Source organism: Somniosus microcephalus, chromosome 30, assembly GCF_052327205.1.
Source record: "Somniosus microcephalus isolate GS21.2 chromosome 30, FLI_Smic_1.0, whole genome shotgun sequence".
Classification (NCBI taxonomy): Eukaryota; Metazoa; Chordata; class Chondrichthyes; order Squaliformes; family Somniosidae; genus Somniosus; species Somniosus microcephalus.
The window spans coordinates 6773212-6794856 of record NC_141016.1 but is presented as its reverse complement, the minus strand read 5'-3'; the positions used below and the strand labels follow the sequence as shown (position 1 = coordinate 6794856).

The 21645-nt window shown below is 49.5% G+C and overlaps 1 protein-coding gene across 2 annotated transcripts in view; it reads left to right on the top strand.

Moving 5' to 3' along the window:
* Positions 1 to 21645, top strand: part of LOC147097887 (zinc metalloproteinase-disintegrin-like VLAIP-A) — a 92236-nt gene that overhangs the window by 44628 nt on the left and 25963 nt on the right. For both annotated transcript variants that reach the window (XM_085970939.1, XM_085970937.1), the window contains exons 13-16: positions 5559 to 5648; positions 8180 to 8375; positions 16650 to 16749; positions 20954 to 21116. In XM_085970939.1, coding sequence (XP_085827065.1) covers positions 5559 to 5648; positions 8180 to 8375; positions 16650 to 16749; positions 20954 to 21116 — 549 coding nt within the window. The remainder of the gene's footprint in view (positions 1 to 5558; positions 5649 to 8179; positions 8376 to 16649; positions 16750 to 20953; positions 21117 to 21645) is intronic.

The following is a 21645-nucleotide window of genomic DNA, read 5'->3' as shown; positions in this document are numbered from 1 at the left end:
CCTGAGCAACACCGGGCACCCCAGCTAGTACCTGAATATATTCCTATGGCATTTTTGCAATTGACAAGCCTTTTCATTCTATTGATGAATGGCCTCGGGGGAGAGGGTTTATAAACATTAAACCAACATTTTTTTTGGCATGATGCATTTAATCTACTGCAATGCCTCGGTAACCTTGAGCAATTTTTTTTAACCCTTTCAATAACTTCCAATGTTTTCGACTCCCCCTTTTCCCTTCCCTACACCCTTTCTCTTCTTTACTTGCGGCTCAGAGGGCAGCACTCTCTCGCCTCTGGGTCAGAAGGTTGAGGGTTCAAGTCCCACTCCAGGGACTCTGAGCACAAAAAAAATCTAGGCTGACACTCCCAGTGCAGTGCTGAGGGAGTGCTGCACTGTCGGAGGTGCCGTCTTTCGGATTAGACCAAGGCCCCGTCTGCTCCCTCGGGCGGACGTAAAAGATCCCACGGCCACTATTTCGAAGAAGAGCAAGGAGGTTATCCCCGGTGTCCTGGCCAATGTTTATCCCTCAACCAACACAACAAAAAACAGATTATCTGGTCATTATCACATTGCTGTTTGTGGGAGCTTGCTGTGTGCAAATTGGCTGCCACGTTTCCCACCTTACAACAGTGACTGCACTTCAAATAGTACTTCATTGGCTGTAAAGCGCTTTGAGACATCCGGTGGTCGTGAAAGGCGCTATATAAATGCAAGTCTTCTTTTAATCTCGCGCCAGGTAATAATACCTGCTTTGGGCCAGGTTCTGCCAGCTCTCTGCTGAGACCCTCTTGAGTTGATGACTGCGAGGTGTGCAAGCATCTCACCAGCTGTCTTCACTGGTGTCTGGCGTGGAGCAGTCACCCAACGAGGGAGTTGTCAGTGGCGCGCCACTTGGGAATTTGCTTTGAAGATGAGAATGAGGGAGAGTGGGCCATGTGATCTGCGTCATTGGGCAATCAGGGACTGGTGCGGAATCATCGGATGAATATTTTCCTGAGACATTCTTTCAGGCTTGACTTGAACAGATATTTACTAGTCCTAGCCCCTTTAGGGCTACCCCGGATCAGGCGTATTTCTCAGACATTCACTTTCAACTAAAGTTTGAGGTAGCCGAACCCTAAAGACGCTTAATTTGGTCTCTCCCTAAAGGAAAGGAACAACCCGAGAATGTTACCGTCCTCCAGATAGTACTTTTAATAAGTTTAGCTAGACTGTAACGTCCCGGATATTATGAGGGTCCGGAAAACTCCCTCAGAATTCTGTAACTCTTTACCAAAGAGTGTACAGAAATTGAGTTTGCGAGTTATTGATACAGAAGACTTATGTGAGACAATTAAAAAAATATATCGAGATTTATTAAAAGAACTGACATGCAATTTACAGTTGGTGAATCAGTCAATCAGTTGCAACATTAACAGTTCTAAAAAGAGAAAAAATACTGGGGGAGGAATTCGGTGGAGCCGCAAACAGGGCGCCAAGCTCGCCTGGGCGCCGGAATTAGCGCAGCAATCGGAGCAGTTGCGACCGCCGGAAATTCAGCTTGAACGGGGCGAGGCTCGAGGCGCTCCGCATCCCTCTTAGGGCGCTGAAACTGAATATCGCAGCGCAACGTGCCGCAGCGGCACGGCGCGCTGCGGTACTGCAGGCCTTCCTCCCATTCTTAAGGGGGAGGGGCCGGCACCAGCGCGATCGGAGATCGCGAGTGCCGGCAAAAGAGCCCGACACCGAGGAGAAGTGCCGGGCTCTCGGAAAACAGCCGGCACTGCCGCGGGGGAAGATCAGAAGGCCGGGGACGGAGGTGCTGGCAGGCGGCCGCCGAAAAAAAACGGCCACCCCGCACCTCCACCTTAATTTGCGCCACTGCCACCACAGGTAGGCCCCGTGAACCGGGCGTGATTTGCGAACAGCGCTACAGAGGCGGGCGCTACCGAATATCGAGATCGGGGTGGTAGCAGGGCACTGCGCACACCGATGACATCATCGGTGGCGGCGCAATGCAACAGGCTAACGCCGCCATTAGCGCCCCAGCTAAATATCGCGGGAGGCGTGGCCAGTGGTGCTAAAGCCACTGAGTGCCCTCTTTAGGCGCTAACTGGTGGGGCAGCCCACCGAATTTCTAGGCCACTATCTTTTTAACAGAGAATCTTACTTTTAAATTTTAACTTCGCGACAGTATTACAGTTCTTAAAGGTTTCTATACAGGATATCCATCAATATCAAATACCTTTGATCCCCGAGGTACAAAGAGTGGTAGACTACAGAGCTGCCTCTGTAGCCGAGAATTGCTTTGCCCGATTAAAGCGAGTCTGATATCCCATTTGAAACTTCAATATTTATACCCTTTTCCAGTGGTATTTCCTTTAAAGTTTCTGCTGATGCAAGTCAATTATCCCTGTTCATCTTTCTGCCAACCTCTGCAATTCTTACTGCTACATCAGCCAGAATCTTGTCTCATCTCCAGGTGTTCTAGGGTCACCATATAGAATGGTGTGAAAGGCAGGTGTTCCTTATTTTATGTCATCTTTATGAGGGCAGATGTTCCTTATCTTATGTGCCATCTTTACGAAGTTTAAATTAGAACACCTTATCCAGGGTGAACCATTGGCCCCGATTTTCGGCTTGTGTGGGGAATGGTCGGATTTCCCCGAATGTGGGGTTTCTGACACACATAAAAAAGTGTCAGCCAGCTCCACGCAATTTTCCCTCAAGTGGCCAATTAATTCCCAGCATGTGGGAAGCCTTGCCAATTGTCCAATTCGAGTCAGAAATCCCCACACTATGATGTCATCATTCGTGGTGCTTTCAAAGTGTCCAGCAAGCTTCTCCACCTCTGCAGGCTTCTCAACCACTCTTGCACAATGGCAGAGGAGCCTGCACCAGCTGATGCCAGCGGCAGAGGATGAGCTGACTTCAAATTCGACGAGTCTTCACTGCAGGCATTATTGGATGAGGTAAGGGCCCACAGGGAGGTCCTCTTCCCTAGGTCAGGGAGGAAGAGGCCTCCCACTGAGACCAATGCTGCATGGATGCAGGTGTCAGCAGATGCCAACTCGCTGGAAGTCACCAGAAGAACCTTGGCATTACATCTCTATCTCCTTCCTTTACTCCCCCACAGTACCATCCAGAGCCCCCGTCCTCACTGTGGAGGAGGAAGAGGCTGTGCAACCAGACTCCTCAGAGGAAGCTCCAACCTCTGAGGGCGCAGCATCAGCAGAAGTAAGTGCACCCAGCACCAGCGCAGGCACTCACACCTCGGGGGGACCTTCGGGATAGTGTTGTCACCTGGTGTTTCACAGCTCACAAGTGAGCCTCAGCAGACTCTGGAGACAGGGACAGCAGTGGAGAGTCCTCGTCGGAGGGCGCAGGACTCTGCCAGCTCAGCTCAGCTGTGCTGCATGACGACCCTCTGCCTCTGGGTCCATCCGCAAGAGAAGAGGTGATGGATCTCCATGCACAGATGCAGGAGTCTCTGGCAGGTTTTGTCTCCAGGGTCGATGCGAGTGCTGAGCAAATGGAGGAGTCCATAGCGACCATGAGCAGAGCCTTTGTGGAGTCATTGGCGCATGAACGCATCACCATGGAAAGGTTGGCAACCTCCATGGAGGAGATAACTCGCCAGGGTACGGAAAACATGGTGAGTGCTCATAAGAGAATGACATCTCTGAGGAGCGTTGGCCATCTGTTGAGCAGAGAAACCAGATCTTCATGGAAGTCCTTCTGAGTAGGACTGCCAGTGCAGAAACGGGTCCCACTGGCCCCCTAAAAGTGCAGCAAGGTGCTCTCAAGCCACTTCCAAGCACTGGCCCCTTCTGGCCTGTGCAGCTTCAGTTGAGTGAGCAGCAGCCTGGTGCTCCTGGTGCTCATCCTGCTGTTCCTGGTTCTGCTGCTGCCACCTCTGCTGTTGGAGATCCTCTAATGCCTGGAAGGGAACGTCCCAAAGGCCTCCCATGCTTCTGGCAGATGCCTCCGTTGAGGAGGTCCTGAGTTAGGGTGGTGAGAGGGGCTTCCCAGGAGCTCACACTGAAGAAGTGTGTGAGGCTCCAACTTTCTGCTGCTGCTCCTAAGGCTTCAAATAGTTCCCCCAAGCCTTGATCAACAAGGTCCTGCAGCCTGCAAATGCTGCCTCTTTAAATATCTTCAGCCCTCAGCGACCTGCTGCTGCAAGCAAGCAAGCCAGCTGTTTTCACGCAGCTCTCAGCGGCGGGATTCCCCGCAGGCGGGTTTCAGGTGGGAAAGCCCCAAAGTCGCAACGGCATGGGAAAATCCACTTCAACAAGCAGATAATTGCTTGTTAGTGCTCCGACGACCAGTCCCGCCAACGGCGGCCGGGACTGAAGCGGGGCGCGCGGAAACGGCAATCCGAAAGTTGGACAGGGCGGGGAATCAGCGAGGGGGTCCCGACCTGCTTTTTCGCCGATTTTCGGCCCCCTGGCCGCATGAAAAGCCGCCCGACGGTGGGCAGAACATCGGGGCCATTGTTTCTGTTCCCAAAAGTCAGCCTGTTGGAGCCCTTCACCTTCTGTTTCAATAAGGTTATTTATTCAGGGTCAATAACAGTCTTATCTCAATAGCCAGAATTCTTTCATAGCTATTTCATGGTTCGGTTTCTAAATTTCCAAACCAGTTTGTCATGTCTTAATAAGGCTAGAAATCTTTCATAAGGTAGTTTATTTTTCTGACTAGGTAATATGGCTTATTCCTTCACAGTCTGTTAGCCAACATGTTATTATCTGAACGGCAATAGATTGGGAGAAGGGGAAGTGCAACGAGACCTGGGTGTCGCTTGTGCACCAGTCGCTGAAGGTAAGCATGCAGGTGCAGCAGGCAGTTAAGAAGGCAAATGGTATGTTGGCCTTTGTAGCGAGAGGGTTCGAGTACAGGAACAAGGATGTCTTGCTGCAGTTGTACAGGGCCTTGTGAGACCACACCTTGAGTATTGTGTGCAGTTTTGGTCGCCTTATCTGAGGAAGGATGTTCTTGCCATGGAAGGAGTTCAGCGAAGATTCACCAGGCTGATACCTGGGATGGCAGGAATGACGTATGAGGAGAGATTGGGTCGATTGGGCTTGTACTCGCTGGAGTTTAGAAGAATGAGAGGTGGATCTCATTGAAACTTATAAAATTCTGACAGGACTAGACAGACTAGATGCAGGAAGGATGTTCCCGATGGTCGGAGGAGTCCAGATCCAGGGGTCACAGTCTAAGGATAAGGGGTAAGCATTTAGGACATAAATGAGGAGGAATTTCTTCACCCAGAGAGTGGTGAACCTGTGGAATTCCCTACCACAGAAGGCAGTAGAGGTCAATTCATTAAATATATTCAAGAAAGAGTTGGATATATTTCTTAAGGGCTAAAGGGATCAAGGGTATGGGGAGAAAGCAGGGGACAGGGTACTGAATTTGGATGATCAGCCATGATTGCATTGAATGGCGGAGCAGGCTTGAGGGGCCGAATGGCCTACTCCTGCTCCTATCTTCTATGTTTCTATGTCGTATGTTTCTATGTATGCAGGCTGTAGCGATGTCGGTTGGCCTTAATGGTATTTGGTTATCCACAGGAGTGCCAGAATCCCTGCTGTGACGCCCAGACGTGCAAATTACGAGAAGAAGCGCAGTGTGCAGATGGTGAATGCTGCCAGGACTGTAAGGTACTTACATTCGCTTAGCTTTGGCTTCCTTAAGCTGACCACCTCCTCTTGGGTTTGGTCATCCTTCAAACAGTCTCGAGTCGCACCATTCACAAGGTGTTCCCCATCAGAATTGAGAGCGGCAAACGCGAAATGACGTTGGAAGCACAGTGGGCTGATGGGCCCCCCTTCAAAGGAAACTCGGCCCAACTTGGGAGCCAGTGGAATTGCCCGTCATTCTACCTCCGAGACCCTTTCCAGCCAACAGGATCAATAATACTGTTGCCCTCCAGTAGTCAGCAGGAGATGGCCATCATTACAGACCATGGGACACTCTCATACTTGATGCAATGTTGTTTCAACATGGTTAGCTGAGGTGTACTGAAGCTCATAACTTGTTACTTCACAGAGAATCATGACTCCTCCAACCAGAGCCCTGCAGAGTTCCTCTTACAATCATGACCTGTTCATGAGGTGCTTGTCAATCCCCCCCTACTCCCCATCTCACTTACCTTACTGACCTCCAGTTTAAATTGATGCTGGAACAGATAGCCATACCCCCTCTCTCCCCCCTCGTACCCCCCTTGCTCCCCCATCTCCCACCCCTCGCTCTCCACCCTCTCTCTCCCCCCCACTCCCACCTCCCTCTCTCCCCCCCACTCCCACCTTCCCTCTCTCCCCCCGCTCCCCCCTCTCTCCCCCCACATCCCCCTCTCTCCCCCCCACTCCCCATCTCTCCCACCTCGCTCCCCCCTCGCACTCTCTCACCCCCTCTCCCCATCTCTCCCCTCACCCCTCTCCCCTCGCGCTCTCTCTCCCCCACCACCCACTCTCCCCCTCCCCCCTCTTTCTCCCCTCTCTCTCTCTCCCCCCTCTCTCCCTCCTCTCTCCCCCCCTCCTCCCCCTCTCCCCCCACCCCCTCGCTCTCTCTCCCCTCGCTCTCATCCCCTCGCTCTCCTCTCCCCCTCTCCCCCTCTCTCTCCTCCCCCTCTCTTCCGCCCCTCTCCCCCCACTCTCCTCCTCCCCCTCCCTCACCCTCTCTCCCCTCCCCTCTCCCCCCTCTCTCCCCCTCTCTCTCCCCCCTCTCTCCCCCTCTCTCTCTCTCTCCCCCTCTCTCTCCCCCTCTCCTCCCCTCTCCTCCCTCTCTCTCTCTCCCCCTCTCTCTCCCCTTCTCTCTCTCCCCTTCTCTCTCTCCCCCCCTCTCTCCCACCCCTCTCTCCACCCCTCTCTCCCACCCCTCTCCCCCCCACCTCTCCCCCACTCTCTCCCCACCCCTCTCCCCCACCCCTCTCTCCCACCCTCTCTCACCCACCTCTCTCTCCCCACCTCTCTCTCCCACCTCTCTCCCCACCCTCTCTCGCCCCTCTCTCGCCCCTCTCTCTTGCCCCTCTCTCTCGCCCCCCTCTCTCTCCCCCCCCTCTCTCTCCCCACTCTCTCTCCCCCCTCCCCTCTCTCTACCCCCCTCTCTCTACCCCCCCTCTCTCTCCCCCCCCTCTCCCCCCTCTCTCTCGCCCCTCTCTCTCTCGCCCCCTCTCTCCCCACCCTCTCTCTCCCCACCTCTCTCTCCCCCCTCCCCCTCTCTCTACCCCCTCTCTCTACCCCCTCCTCTCTCCCCCACTCTCTCTCCCCCTCTCTCTCCCCTCCCCCTCTCCCCACCTCTCTCTCCCCCACCTCTCTCCTCCCCTCTCTCTCCCCCCCTCTCTCTCCCCCTCTCTCTCCCCCCTCTCTCTCGCTCCCTCTCTCTCTCGCCCCTCTCTCCCCACCCTCTCTCCTCACCCTCCCCCTCTCTCTACTCCCGTCTCTCTACCCCCCTCTCTCTCCCCCCCGTCTCTCTACCCCCCTCTCTCTCTCCCCACCTCTCTCTCCCCCCCCCCTCTCTCTACCCCCCTCTCTCTCCCCCTCCCCCTCTCTCTACCCCCTCTCTCTCCCCCACTCTCTCCCCCCCTCTCTCTCCCCACCTCTCTCTCCCCACCTCTCTCTCCCCACCCCTCTCTCGCCCCTCTCTCTCGCCCCTCTCTCTCGCCCCTCTCTCTCGCCCCCTCTCTCTCTCGCCCCCTCTCTCGCCCCTCTCTCTCCCCACCTCTCTCTCCCCCCCCATCTCCACCCCTCGCTCCCTCATTCCCCCCCCTCGTTTCCCCCCCTCTCTCTCCCCTCGTTCCCCCCCTCTCTCTTCCCCCCCACTCTCTGGATGTGTGCTTATCTCCTGTTTTATCTGGGTATATTCCTTTCCTGCAATGTCTCTCGTTCCTGTAGTCCCTCATTCTCTGTGTATCTCTTCTTTCTTGCTTTCTGAATGTAATTTTCCTGCTGCTGTCATCTCTTTCCCTCTTTCCCTATCTGTGTTTCTCCCTTTTTGTCTACCTATCAATCCCCATTCCTACCTCGGAGTGTTTCATTAGCTCCCTCTCTCTATCTGTGTCTGTCTATCTCTGTTACCGTTGACTCTTGTTTTTTTTTTAAACATGTTCATTAGCAGGTGTTGTGATTGCACTCCCCGTCAAGAAATGACAGACTTGTATAGGGAGAGCTAATAAATCTGCTTTTATTCTTAGTTCAAAGCAGCAGGATCTATGTGCAGGAGGGAGAAAGATGACTGCGATCTTCAAGAGAACTGTGATGGCAAGTCCAATGAATGCCCAAAAGACACATTCCGCCTGAATGGAACCCCTTGTAAGAAAGATACAGGCTTCTGTTACAATGGAAAGTGCCCAACCCAGCAGGAACAGTGTGTCTCTTTGTGGGGATCAGGTAGGTTGATGGCCACCCACCCCCCCAAAAAAAAGCGTTTAAAACCCTGTTATTCTGTCAAAGCGTCTGAATACGGAATAACAACAGAAAACGCTGGAAAAACTCAGCAGGCCAGGGCAGCATCCGTGGAGAGAGAAACAGAGTTAACGTTTCAGGTCGATGACCTTTTGTCAGAACTGAGAAAAAAGCAGGAAATGGAAAGCAAGTTTAGGGGCTGGGAAAAGGGGGAGGGGACGAAAGGACAAAAGGGAAGGTCAGTGATAGGATAGAAAGCAGGAGAGATTAAGAGACATTAAGAGATATTCAAGGCAAGAGGAGGTGGTAATGGGGCAGGTTAAGGAACAAAGGATGGCTCTAGATGCGTTCTAGAATACGGTTTGAGTCCAGACTGGCCAATCAGTTGGGGCTATTCCTGAGCTTTTTCAGTAGTGATTAGCAAGTCTCCCATCGGCCCGAGATGATGCGTGCCTTGACCTATACAGCGCAGGAGGCCATTCGGCCCACCGTATCTGTGCCAGCTCTTGGAAAAAAAAATCAACCAAGTGTGTCCCACTCTTGCCCCACAGCTCTGCAAATGTTTTCTTTTCACATGTTTGTCCGATTCTCCTTTGAAAGTTATTACGGAGTCTGCTTCCACCGCCCTTTCAGGCAGTGTGTTCCAGATTGTAACAACTCGCTGCGTAAAAACATCCTCCTCATCTCCCCCCACCGCCCCCACTCCTCCCGGTTCAGGGGAAATTAATTACAGCACCACCACGGAAACTAAGTGTTGCAACGACAAGTGGCACATCGGAGCAAGGACAGAAGTAATGTTAACTGAACATGGATTCATTGCTAAAGAAGAATGATGAAATGGAGATTATCGATGAAAAGTAATATGAAATAAGGAAGGAAAGAAAATAGCGAATAGGGAAGAAGGGATGACTGACGGATGATACTCACTTTTTTTAACGGTTCTTAATTTCAACGGCATTACCATCACCGAATCCCCCACCATCAACATCCTGGAGGGGCACCATTGACCAGAAACTTAACTGGACCAGCCACATAAATACTGTGACCACAAGTGCAGGTTAGAGGCTGGGTATTACGTGGCAAGTGTCTCACCTCCTGACCCCACAAAGCCTTTCCAACATTTGCAAGGCACAGGTCAGGAGTGTGATGGAATGCTCTCCACTTGCTTGGATGAGTGCAGCTCCAACAACACTCAAGAAGCTCGACACCATCCAGGACAAAGCAACCCGCTTGATTGGCACCCCATCCACCATCTTAAACATTCACTCCCTCCACCTCCGGCGCACCGTGGCTGCAGTGTGTACCAAATACAAGATGCACTGCAGCAACTCGCCAAGGCTTCTTCGGCAGCACCTCCCAAACCCGCGACCTCTTCCACCTAGAAGGACAAGGGCAGCAGGCGCATGGGAACACCACCACCTCCAAGTTCCCCTCCAAGTCACACACCATCCTGACTTGGAAATATATTGCCGTTCCTTCATCGTCGCTGGATCAAAATCCTGAAACTCCCTCCCTAACAGCACTGTGGGAGCACCTTCACCACACGGACTGCAGCAGGTTCAAGAAGGCGGCTCACCACCACCTTCTCGAGGGTAATTACGGATGGGCAATAAATGCTGGCCTTGCCAGCGACGCCCACATCCCAGGAATAAATTTTTAAAAAATTCATATATATTTCATGAACATATTTATATTACAGTAATAAAGCTACTCTTCACATCTCACTTGAATTATTCCGATTATATCAGATGATTTTTGCATCTCAGAGTGCGAAATGTTACATGAGGGCATTGGCTGAAGGATAAGAGAGAAAATATGAAGCAGGGGTCTAGGTGAACAGAGAGTTTTGTGGAGATACCAGTACCATAAAATTTAAAAAGTAACTGGCTGAGTGGTCCTTTACTGGTTTAGTTGGGCGCTACGTATCGGAGTGCTGTAGAAGCGTGTAAAAGTGTCCAGAAATGAAGGGGTTTGTTACGTCCGTGAATAATTGAGACATGGACAGCAGGAGTGAACAAAGTAAGTCTTTACTGGTGGAAGTCAATAGTGAAAACTAAAAACACAGAGGCTCAATAGCGCCTTTTATACAGGGGTGGTCACTGCCGGTACTGCAGTCTGAGACCAGTTATTCTCTTAAAGGTACATACACAACAATTCCTCCCCTTTTAGATAAACAGTACATAACATTCATTTAACAACTAAATGATAACTAATTACAATCACAATTACGGTTGCTAGATACATTGGTTAAGTTTAAGCAATTATAAGTTCAGTCTTTGAGGAGGCTTCCTGATTCTGTCTGGATAACGCCTCTTTGGGGGTATCAGGTTCTTCTGGCAATGTTGAGTCGGGATCAATGTCGTTGTTTGGTTAATCTGCTTCCAATATTACCGGTTCTGCGGTAGATGCAATTGGAACGTCGATTTCATTCCCAGCTTTATCAGATCGTGGTGTGGAGTTGACGTTTTCCCATGACTCTAGAATCTGGTCAGCATGGCGTCTTACAATGCTCTCCCCAATGTCCACGGTATACATGAGAGGTCCTTGTCGTGTACAAATCGTTCCTGGCTGCCATTTCTCAGTGCGGTTGTCCCGGGCCAAAACTGGTTGACCTATCTTAAAACTCCTGGTCGGCCTTTCATTCATATTCTGAAACTGCCTGTTCTCCACATCTCTTCAGACGTTTGGCTTAACCAAATCCAAGCGGCATCGTAGTCTTCGATTGAAGAACATCATGGCTGGAGTTTGGTTCGTAACCGCATGTGTCGCATTCCGGTAGGCAAACAAGAAGTTGTCCACCTTGTGTTGTAGGGGTATATCTTCATTACACATTGCCTTGATAGCCTTCTTGAATGTTTGGACAAACCTCTCGGCCAATCCATTAGTGGCTGGATGATATGGAGCAGATGTGTAATGCTTAACACCATTGTTCTTTAAGAACCTCCGGAACTCTTCAGACACAAACTGTGGTCCATTGTCAGAGCAAATCTGTTCAGGCAGCCCATTCCTGGCGAATATGGTTCGTAAAACTGTGATAGTTTTTTCCGTGGTGGTTGAGGACATTTTTATTACTTCTGACCACTTTGAATGTGCATCCACCGCAATTAAAAACATCGAGTCCATGAAGGGACCAGCAAAATCAATGTGCACCCTTTGCCATGGAGCTGAGGGCCACTCCCATGGATGCAGAGGAGCTTGTGGTGGGGCGTTTTGGACCTTCTGGCATCCTGCACAGCTCTTGGTCATCTCTTCGATTTCTCTATCGATTCCCGGCCACCACACAAACGCTCCGGCTAAGCTCTTCATTTTTACCCCACCCAGATGACCCTCATGAAGCTCATTGAGCACTCTATCCGTCAACTTAGGTGGAATTACTACTCTGGATCCACACATCAAGGTTCCTCTGCACACTGACAGCTGTTCTCTTCTCGGCGAGAATGCTGGCAGCAGTGGTTCGCCATGTGCTGGCCATCCCTTCACCGTTAAATCATAGACCCGTGATAGTGTCGGGTCATTCCGTGTTTCCTTTTCTATGTTTGCATTCGTCACGGAGACATTCGACTGTGGTCGAGTGGAATAACTCCATTGGATCCACTGCAAGGTCGTCTTCTTCCACCATCGGCAACGGTAGACGTGACAATCCATCAGCATTTCCATGCTGTTTAGTTCCTTTGTACTCGATGTCATATTGGTGTGCCCCTAGGAAAAGGGACCATCTCTGCAGCCGTTGTGCTGTCATTATCGGTACGCCCTTCTGAGGGTTGAAAATGGAGACAAGAGGTTGATGAGCGGTTAGTAGAGTAAATTTTTGACCGTGCAGGTAGTGATTGAACTTCTTCACCCCCCACACTAGGCTGAGGGCCTCTCTGTCAATCTGGGCATAGTTACGCTCGGCAGAAGTTAACGAGCGTGACGCAAAAGCTATCAGCCTCTCTAAACCATCAAGGAATTTATGTGACAGTACCACCCCAATGCCGTAGGGAGACGCATCACACGCTAGCCTGATTGGCAGTGCTGGGTTGTAGTGAGCCAATACTTCCCTTGAAGTGATTAAGTCCTTACTCTTCTGAAAAGCACGCTTACAATCATCGCTCCTTTTCCATGCTACCCCCGTTCGTAGCAGGGCGTTCAGTGGGTGCAGAATTGTCGACAAATTCGGCAAAAACTTATGATAGTAATTCACCAATCCGAGGAATGACCTCAGTTGCGACACATTTTCAGGCGCTGGGGCCTTAACAACCGCTTCAATTTTGTCAGGGGACTTATGTAACCCCTCTTCATCAATCACGTGGCCACAATACGATATCTGTTTCTTAAAAAATTCGCACTTGGGGCGGTTGGCTCGCAGCCCATGTTCCCGTAGTCTAGTGAGCACCTGTTCTAGGTTGTTAAGGTGTTCACTGTCATCTTCACCTGTTACAAGGATGTCGTCCAAGTAACACTGAGTCCCCGGAATCCCTTGCAGGACTTGTTCCATCGCTCTTTGCCATATCGCCGGAGCCGATGCTACTCCGAATACCAATCGATGATACTGGTAAAGACCTTTGTGAGTGTTTATCGTGAGATACTTCCTAGAGGACTCCTCAACCTCCATCTGCAAATATGCTTGTGCTAGGTCAATTTTTGTAAAACGCTTCCCTCCAGACAGTGAGGCGAATATGTCTTCTATCCTTGGAAGAGGATATTGTACTGTGTGAAGGACCGGGTTCACCGTCACCTTGAAATCCCCACAGATGCGAATCTTCCTTGGCTCCCCGGACTTATTGCTTAACGTTTTCTTCATGACAGGAACGGTGGGTGTCGCCCACTCGCTCCAGTCGACCTTAGACAACATGCCCGCCTTCTCCAGATTCTCCAGCTCTGCCTCGACGGCTGGGCGAATTGCATATGGTACCGGTCTTGCTTTGAAAAACTTGGGAACTGCATTCTCTTCTATTTTTATCGAGGCGGTTACGCCTTTAAGCGTGCCCAGTTCTTGTTGAAATACCTCTTTGGCGTTAGCTAAGATTGTTGACAATCGTCCAGGAGTGACGTCTTCATCTTTTTTACCGTCCACCGTCATTGCATGAATGGAGTGCCAATCTAAGTTTATCTTCCTGATCCATTCCCGTCCCAATAACGGTGGTCCACCATTTGGCAGTATGTAGAGATACAATTTCCGTATTTTCTTGCCGTTGTATTCGACAGGCACCCTTATTTTTCCTCTGGGGTATACTTTTTGCCCCGTATACGTCGTCGCGACGATGGATGTCTCTCTCAAGGGTATGTGTGAAAATAGCCGCTCGTAGTCTCGTCAATTCATGACGGTTAGCGCTGATCCTGTATCCAATTCCATTTTAACTTGGGACCCTGCTATCGTGAGGGTGACCCAAATGGTTCGGTGATCCTCTTTTGCGATTACATTGTGAAATTTGAGACAGCTTAGTCTCCTGTTCCCGGATTCACTATCGCTCATCTGGTCTTCGGAACTACTGTCCGTCATCTTTTGTACTTTCTTGTACGGTTCCTTAGTAGCCTTTTTGTTGTCGCTGGTCTTCTTCCCAGACCTGCAAACTCGTGCAATGTGTCCCATCTTCCCGCATTGCCTGCATATTTTGTCTTTGGACCAGCAGTCCTTCTGGTCATGGTTAGTTCTGCCGCAGCGATAACATTTTGCAAATCCCCGTGTCATTTCGTGGGTGCCGTATTCCTGTGGTTTTTGTTGAATTTCTGCAGCTCCCCTGGCTGCTGCTTCATACGATACTGCCACGCTGAAAGCCTTATCTAGCGTCAGCTCTTTTTCTGAGAGTAACTTCTTCTGTGTTCCTTCACTCAGGAGTCCACAGACAAATTTGTCCCGTAGGGTATCTGCCAGTCCTGCTCCGAACTGGCAGTGCTTTGATAGCTTGCGTAGTTCCGTAAGATACTCAGCATTGCTCTCATCTTTGTGCTGAGTTCTCCTGTGGAATTTAAATCTTTCTGCTATCAACAGCGGTGCAGGGTTTCAGTGTTCCTGTAGGACAGCAACAATTTCGTTAAAACTCTTCGCCTTCGGTTTGGCTGGAGTAATCAGGTCCCGCAATAGGCCGTACATTCTAGCGCCCATTAAGTTTAGCAATATCGATGCCTTTTTCCCCTCCGCTATTTCGTTTGCCTCGAAATATACCTCGACTCTTTCCACATACATGGTCCAGTCCTCTATTGTATTATCAAAAGCAGTGATACAGCCAGTCTTCGGCATCTTGCAAATCTAAAATGGCGCCTCCTGCGCTTTGCCTTCTTCCCCGATTTAACAAAATGGCGCCTTCCGCGCTTTGCCTTCTTCCCCGCTGTTGTTAGCGCTGCTTTCCACGGTTTCTTGCGCGTTTAATATTGATTTTTTTTTCTTTTATTATTTTCCTGTCGTGGAGCGGACCCTCTGGGACACTTCCCTCCCTCTTCTTAGGTCCGAACGCTGCCCGGCTCCGAAGCACCAGCCGCGCCCTGTGCGCTCCACCCTCTCTCTCTCTCTTTGCTTCCCGACTCGCAGCCCGGCCCCGTTGAAAAGCCACCCGATCGAGCTTCAGCCCGCCGCAGCCCAGGAAGGATCAGTGCAGTACCTGCCACCAGCCCGATTAGCTGGGAAGCCACAGACCGAGGAACCAAGCCTGGCTCTGGACAGTCTCTCCTGCAAGTTTCCAATCCGACAATTTGGAGGGTGGTTGCCCACGGTCGACGCCCGTTTCTCGAGTTTCTTTGGATTTTATTTATTTATTTATTTTCTTTCTTCTGGCTTCGACCTTCAATAACGTCGTCTGAGTTGCTGCCGAGTTGCAGGTAAGTTCGTTTCTTACTCGTCGCCAGTGTTACGTCCGTGAATAATTGAGACACGGACAGCAGGATTGAACAAAGTAAGTCTTTACTGGTGGAAGTCAATAGTGAAAACTAAAAACACAGAGGCTCTATAGCGCCTTTTATACAGGGGTGGTCACTGCCGGTACTGCAGTCTGAGACCAGTTATTCTCTTAAAGGTACATACACATCAGGGTTGTCTTATGAAGAAAGGTTGAGCAGGTTGGGCCTTTACTCACTGGAGTTTAGAAGAATGAGAGGGGATCTTATTGAAACATATAAGATTCTGAAGGGGCTTGACAGGGTAGATGCAGAGAGGATGTTTCCCCTCGTGGGGGAATCTAGGACTAGCGGGCATAATTTCAGAATAAAGGGTCGCCCATTTAAATCGGAAATGAGGAATTTCTTCTCTCAGAGGTTGGTGAATCTTTGGAATTCTCCTCCCGAGAGAGCTGTGGAGGCTGGGTCATTGAATATATTTAAGGTGGAGATAGACAGATTTTTGAACGATAAGGGAGTCGAGGGTTATGGGGAGCGGGCAGGGAAGTGGAGTTGAGGCCAAGATCAGATCAGCCATGATCTTATTGAATGGCGGAGCAGGCTCGAGGGGCCGAGTGACCGACTCCTGCTCCTACTTCTTATGTTCTTAGGTCTTAAGGTTCCAGCTGGACCTGAAAAACATGAAATAAAGAAAGAAAGGACTTGCATTTCTATTGCACCTTTCATGACCTCAGGATGTCCCGAGCGCTTTGCAGCCAATGAAGCACTTTTTGAAGTGTAGTCACTGTTAGAACATAAGAAATAGGAGCAGGAGTCGGCCCTTCGAGCCTGCTCCGCCATTCAATGAGATCATGGCTGATCTTCTGCCTCATCGCCATATCCCTTGATGCCCTTACTCGTCAGAAATCTATCGACTTCTGTCTTGAATATACCCAATGACTGAGCCTCCACAGCCCCCTGGGGTAGAGAATTCCAAAGATTCACCACCCTGTGTGTGAAGAAATTTCTTCTCATCTCAGTCCTGAATGGCCTACCCTTTATTCAGAGGCTGTGGCCCCTGGTTCTAGACATTATTGAATGGCGGAGCAGGCTCGAGGGGCCAAGTGGCCGATTCCTGCTCCTATTTCTTGTGTTCCTATGTACTCTCTCAAAACCCCTCATAATTTTGAACACCCTCTATTAAATTCAACCGCAACAGGACTGCGACTGAATCAAGTATAATTAACTGCTATTTGCCAGAGTCATCAAACATGAGGTCAGGCACAGCAATGCATTAGTTAACATAACTTGTGTTACCACCAAGTTATGGTTAACTATTAGTACCTTCTAAATTAAAACTGGCCTAGAGAATGTGATCGAAAACCAGTTGCCTTTTCAATTTCATATTGTTTGATAACATTCCTTGCGCCAAATAATTCTGATTTAATTCTATGTTTCTTTTTCTAACAGGATCAAAGCCGGGGTCTAAAGCATGTTTCCAAAGAAATACGGTGGGTGATAAGTTCAACTATTGTAAGAAGACGACTCGTTATCTACCCTGTAGTCCGCAGTAAGTATCAGCAGCAACATTAGATATTCCCCCCTTGCACCATTTCTAACTCGCTGACTTTCAAGTGCTCCACAAGGCTTGCTCTTCAGCTCCCATGGTGCTCAGTGATGAAATAATACTCACTACGCACTTGGTTTGAGCATAGAGCAAGGCTTTAATCAACTTGTTTCAGAACATGGAGGTCTAGTTGTACTTCACTAGCTCCTTGTCTTACAAAATGTCCCTGGCAAGCTGGGGCCACGCCTGAGTATTTATACTCCTTGGACGGCACCACCAGCTGGCCGGCCAGCGTTATTTCATGAGTAGTTTCTTGATGATGAGATTTATAACACTCAGTATCCTCGATTTGAGTTTGAAGTTAGGGTCAAGTTTCTCTGATCATGAAATCCAAATTATGGGATGGAGCGGAGTCCTGTCCCCACTGAAATCTTGGTTCTCAATGCACTCCTGGCCTGCCTCCCATCTTCCGCCTTCTATTAATTTCAGCGGAGCCAAAACTCTGCTGCCTGCATCCTAATTCCTAAGTCCTGTTCGCCCATCATCTCTGACCTACATTGGCTCCTGGACCAGCAATGCCTCGAAAAGGACATAGACAGGCTAAGTGAGTGGGCAGAGATTTGGCAGATGCAATATAATGTTGGAAAGTGTGAGGTTATGCACATTGGCAGAAAAAATCAAAGAGCAAGTTATTATCTAAATGGAGAGAAACTGCAAAGTGCTACAGTACAAAGGGATCTGGGGGTCCTGGTGCATGAAACACAAAAAGTTAGTATGCAGGTGCAGCAGGTGATCAGGAAGGCCAATGGAATGTTGGCTTTTATTGCAAGGGGGATGGAGTATAAAAACAGGGAAGTCTTGCTGCAGTTATACAGGGTATTGGTGAGGCCACACCTGGAATACTGCGTGCAGTTTTGGTTTCCATATTTAAGAAAAGATATACTTGCTCTCGAGGCGGTTCAGAGAAGGTTCACTCGGTTGATTCCGGAGATGAGGGGGTTGACGTATGAGGAAAGGTTGAGTAGGTTGGGACTCTACTCATTGGAGTTCAGAAGAATGAGAGGCGATCTTATCGCAACATATAAGATTGTGAGGGGGCTTGATCGGGTGGATGCGGTGAGGATGTTTCCACTGATGGGTGAGACTAGAACTAGGGGGCATAATCTTAGCATAAGGGGCTGCCCTTTCAAAACTGAGATGAGGAGAAACTTCTTCACTCAGAGGGTAGTAAATCTATGGAATTTGCTACCCCAGAGAGCTGTGGAAGCTGCAACATTAAATAAATTTAAAACGGAGATAGACAGTTTCCTAGCAGATAAGGGAATTAGGGGTTACGGGGAGAGGGCAGGGAAGTGGACGTGAGTCTAGGTTCGGATCAGCCATGATCCTATTGAATGGCGGAGCAGGCCCGAGGGGCCGTATGGCCTACTCCTGCTCCTACTTCTTATGAATTTAAAATTCTCATCCTTGTGTTCAAATCCCTTCATAGCCTCGCCCGTCCCTACCTCTGTAACCTCCTCCAGCCCCACAACCCCCCGAGAACTCTGCGTTTCTCCAATTCTGCCCTCTTGTGCAACCTGACTTTCGTCACTCCTCCATTGGCGGTCGTGCCTTCTGTTGCCTGGGGCCTAAGCTCTGGAATTCCCTGCCTAAACCTCGCCGCCTCTCTACCTCTACAATATATATTAATGATCTAGACGAGGGAACTAGATGTAATATCTCCAAGTTTGCAGACGACACAAAGCTGGGTGGGCGTGTGTGCTGTGAGGAGGATGCCGAGAAACTCCAGTATGATTTGGACAGGTTGGGTAATTGGGCAGATGCATGGCAAATGCACTATAATGGGGATAATTGCGAGGTTATCCACTTTGGTGGCAAAAACAGGAAGGCAGATTATTATCTGAACGGCAATAGATTGGGAGAAGTGGAAGTGCAACAAGACCTGGGTGTCCTTGTGCACCAGTCGCTGAAGGTAAGCATGCAGGTGCAGCAGGCGGTTAAGAAGGCAAATGGTATGTTGGCCTTCATAGTGAAAGGATTCGAGTACAGGAGCAAGGATGTCTTGCTGCAGTTGTACAGGGCCTTGGTGAGACCACACCTTGAGTATTGTGTGCAGTTTTGGTCGCCTTATCTGAGGAAGGATGTTCTTGCCATGGAGGGAGTGCAGCGAAGATTCACCAGACTGATACCTGGGATGGCAGGAATGACGTATGAGGAGAGATTGGGTCGATTGGGCTTATATTCGCTGGAGTTTAGAAGAATGAGAGGGGATCTGATTGCAACTTATAAAATTCTAACAGGACTAGACAGACTAGATGCAGGAAGGATGTTCCCGATGGCGGGGGTGTCCAGAACCAGGGGTCACAGTCTAAGGATAAGGGGTAAGCCATTTAGGACAGAGATGAGGAGGAATTTCTTCACCCAGAGAGTAGCGAACCTGTGGAATTCTCTACCACGAAAGGCAGTTGAGGCCAATTCATTAAATATATTCAAGAAGGAGTTGGATATATTTCTTGAGGCTAAAGGGATCAAGGGATATGGGGAGAAGGCAGGAACAGGGTACTGAATTTGGATGATCAGCCATGATCTCATTGAATCACAGAATCACAGAATCACAGAATCTACAGTGCAGATAGAGGCCATTTCGGCCCATCGAGCCTGCACAGACACATATCCCACCCTATCCCCGTAACCCCACGTATTTAATCCCCTAACACTAAGGGTCAATTTATCATAGCCAAATCAACCTAACCTGCACATCTTTGGACTGTGGGAGGAAACCGGAGCACCCGGAGGAAACCCACGCAGACACAGGGAGAATGTGCAAACTCCACACAGACAGTCGCCCGAGGCCAGATTTGAACTCGGGTCCCTGGCGCTGTGAGGCAACAGTGCTAACCACTATGCCACCGTGCCCCCCTGAATGGCGGAGCAGGCTCGAGGGGCCGAATGGCCTACTCCTGCTCCTATCTTCTATGTTTCCTCCTTTAAGACGCTCCTTAAAACCTACCTCTTTGACCAAGCTTTTGGTCACCTGCCCTAATATCTCCTTATGTGGCTCGGTGTCAATTTTTATCTGATAACATTCCTGTGAAGCGCCTTGGGACGTTTTACTATGTTAAAGGCGCTATATAAATCTTATTGATGTTGTTGTTCTCATCCAGCCCAGATGGATGAAAATAACACCCTCCTCTCTCTGTTAGCTACAAGGCTCTTTCAGTACAGTCTGACCGATTTTAATCGTCAAATCCCACACCTTAAGTACAAAATATTGTGTCTGAAATTCCAATAGATAATCTTCAGTAGTTAACCAGAACCAGACAAATCTCCCCTCCCCCAACCACTTTCCAACACATACGTGTTGAAATATTGGATTCAGAGCTTCCATTTATCTTAAAGATTCATAAGATGCCTAAATTGACTTCTCTTTAGACCATCTCACACCACCTCATTCAAATCATGTTCCCGATAGCGGGGGAGTCCAGAACCAGGGGTCACAGTCTAAGGATAAGGGGTAAGCCATTTAGGACAGAGATGAGGAGGAATTTCTTCACCCAGAGAGTGGTGAACCTGTGGAATTCTCTACCACACAAGGCAGTTGAGACCAATTCATTAAATATATTCAAGAAGGAGTTGGATATATTTCTTAAGGCTAAAGGGATCAAGGGATATGGGGAGAAAGTAGGGACAGGGTACTGAATTTGGATGATCAGCCATGATCTCATTGAATGGCGGAGCAGGCTCGAGGGGCCGAATGGCCTACTCCTGTTCCTATCTTCTATGTTTCTATGTTAGTCGAGATTATGTTACCAAGTTCAAATGATGCCCGTCGTTGGACATGGTGGTGGTAAGTGCCTGAAAAGAACTCCAAAGAAGCAATTGTGATTGAGGAACAGGAGGAGGCCATTCAGCCACTCGAGCCTGTTCCGCCATTCACTGAGATCATGGGCTGAGCTGTATCTCAGCTTCATCCACCCGCCTTGGTTCCGTATCCCTTAATACCCTTGCCTAACAAAAATCCCAAAATCGCAGTTTTGAAATTTTCAATTGACCCCCCCCAGCCTCAACAGCTTTATGGGGGAGAGGGTTCCAGATTCCCACTACTCTGTCCAACCGAGTCAATATTGTAGATAACTGAGGAGAATTTTCTGAGGCGTGGGATGATTGTCTCTCCCACTTAACCTGTTACATTCTCCTGCCTCTGCAGGGATATAATGTGCGGACAATTAAGCTGTGTCGGTGGGATTGCAAGGCCAACTTTCGCCACTGGCACGATTACTATTGGATCAAACATATGTCGAGTAATGCTGGACCAGGGCGGAATAAACCGAGGGTTGGTACAAAATGGAATGAAGTGTGGAGACAACAAGGTAACGGAATGAATGTGAGATAAGAACGGCATGTGCGCATCGTGTTCATTCAGACCAAGGAAGCAGAAAGACAAGCTAAGGTTTCGGATCTGGACCCTGTGTCTGTTCCGGCAATAGGCCTCCACCCAAGACGTTCCTTTCCTTTTCGGGTGCTGACAGGACCGCAGTGTGTTGCCAGTGTTTCCTGTGCGCTTCTTTACCCCAGAATGCCGCTGCTTTTAGTTTCTCCATCTTTTTCATAGAATCGTAGAAACTACCAGCACAGAAGGAGGCCATTCGGCTCGTCGTGCCTGTGCCGGCTCTTTGAAAGAGCAGTGGTGCTCAGTCCCACATCCCCACTCTTTGTCCGTGACCCTGTCAGTTCCTCATCCTCCAGTACACGTCCAACTCCCTTTTAAAATTATTTATCTTCCAAAATTCTATAGATTATAGAACAGTACCTGCAGATTGGAGGGTAGCAAATGTAACCCCACTATTTAAAAAAGGAGGGAGAGAGAAAACAGGGAACTACAGACCGGTTAGCCTAACA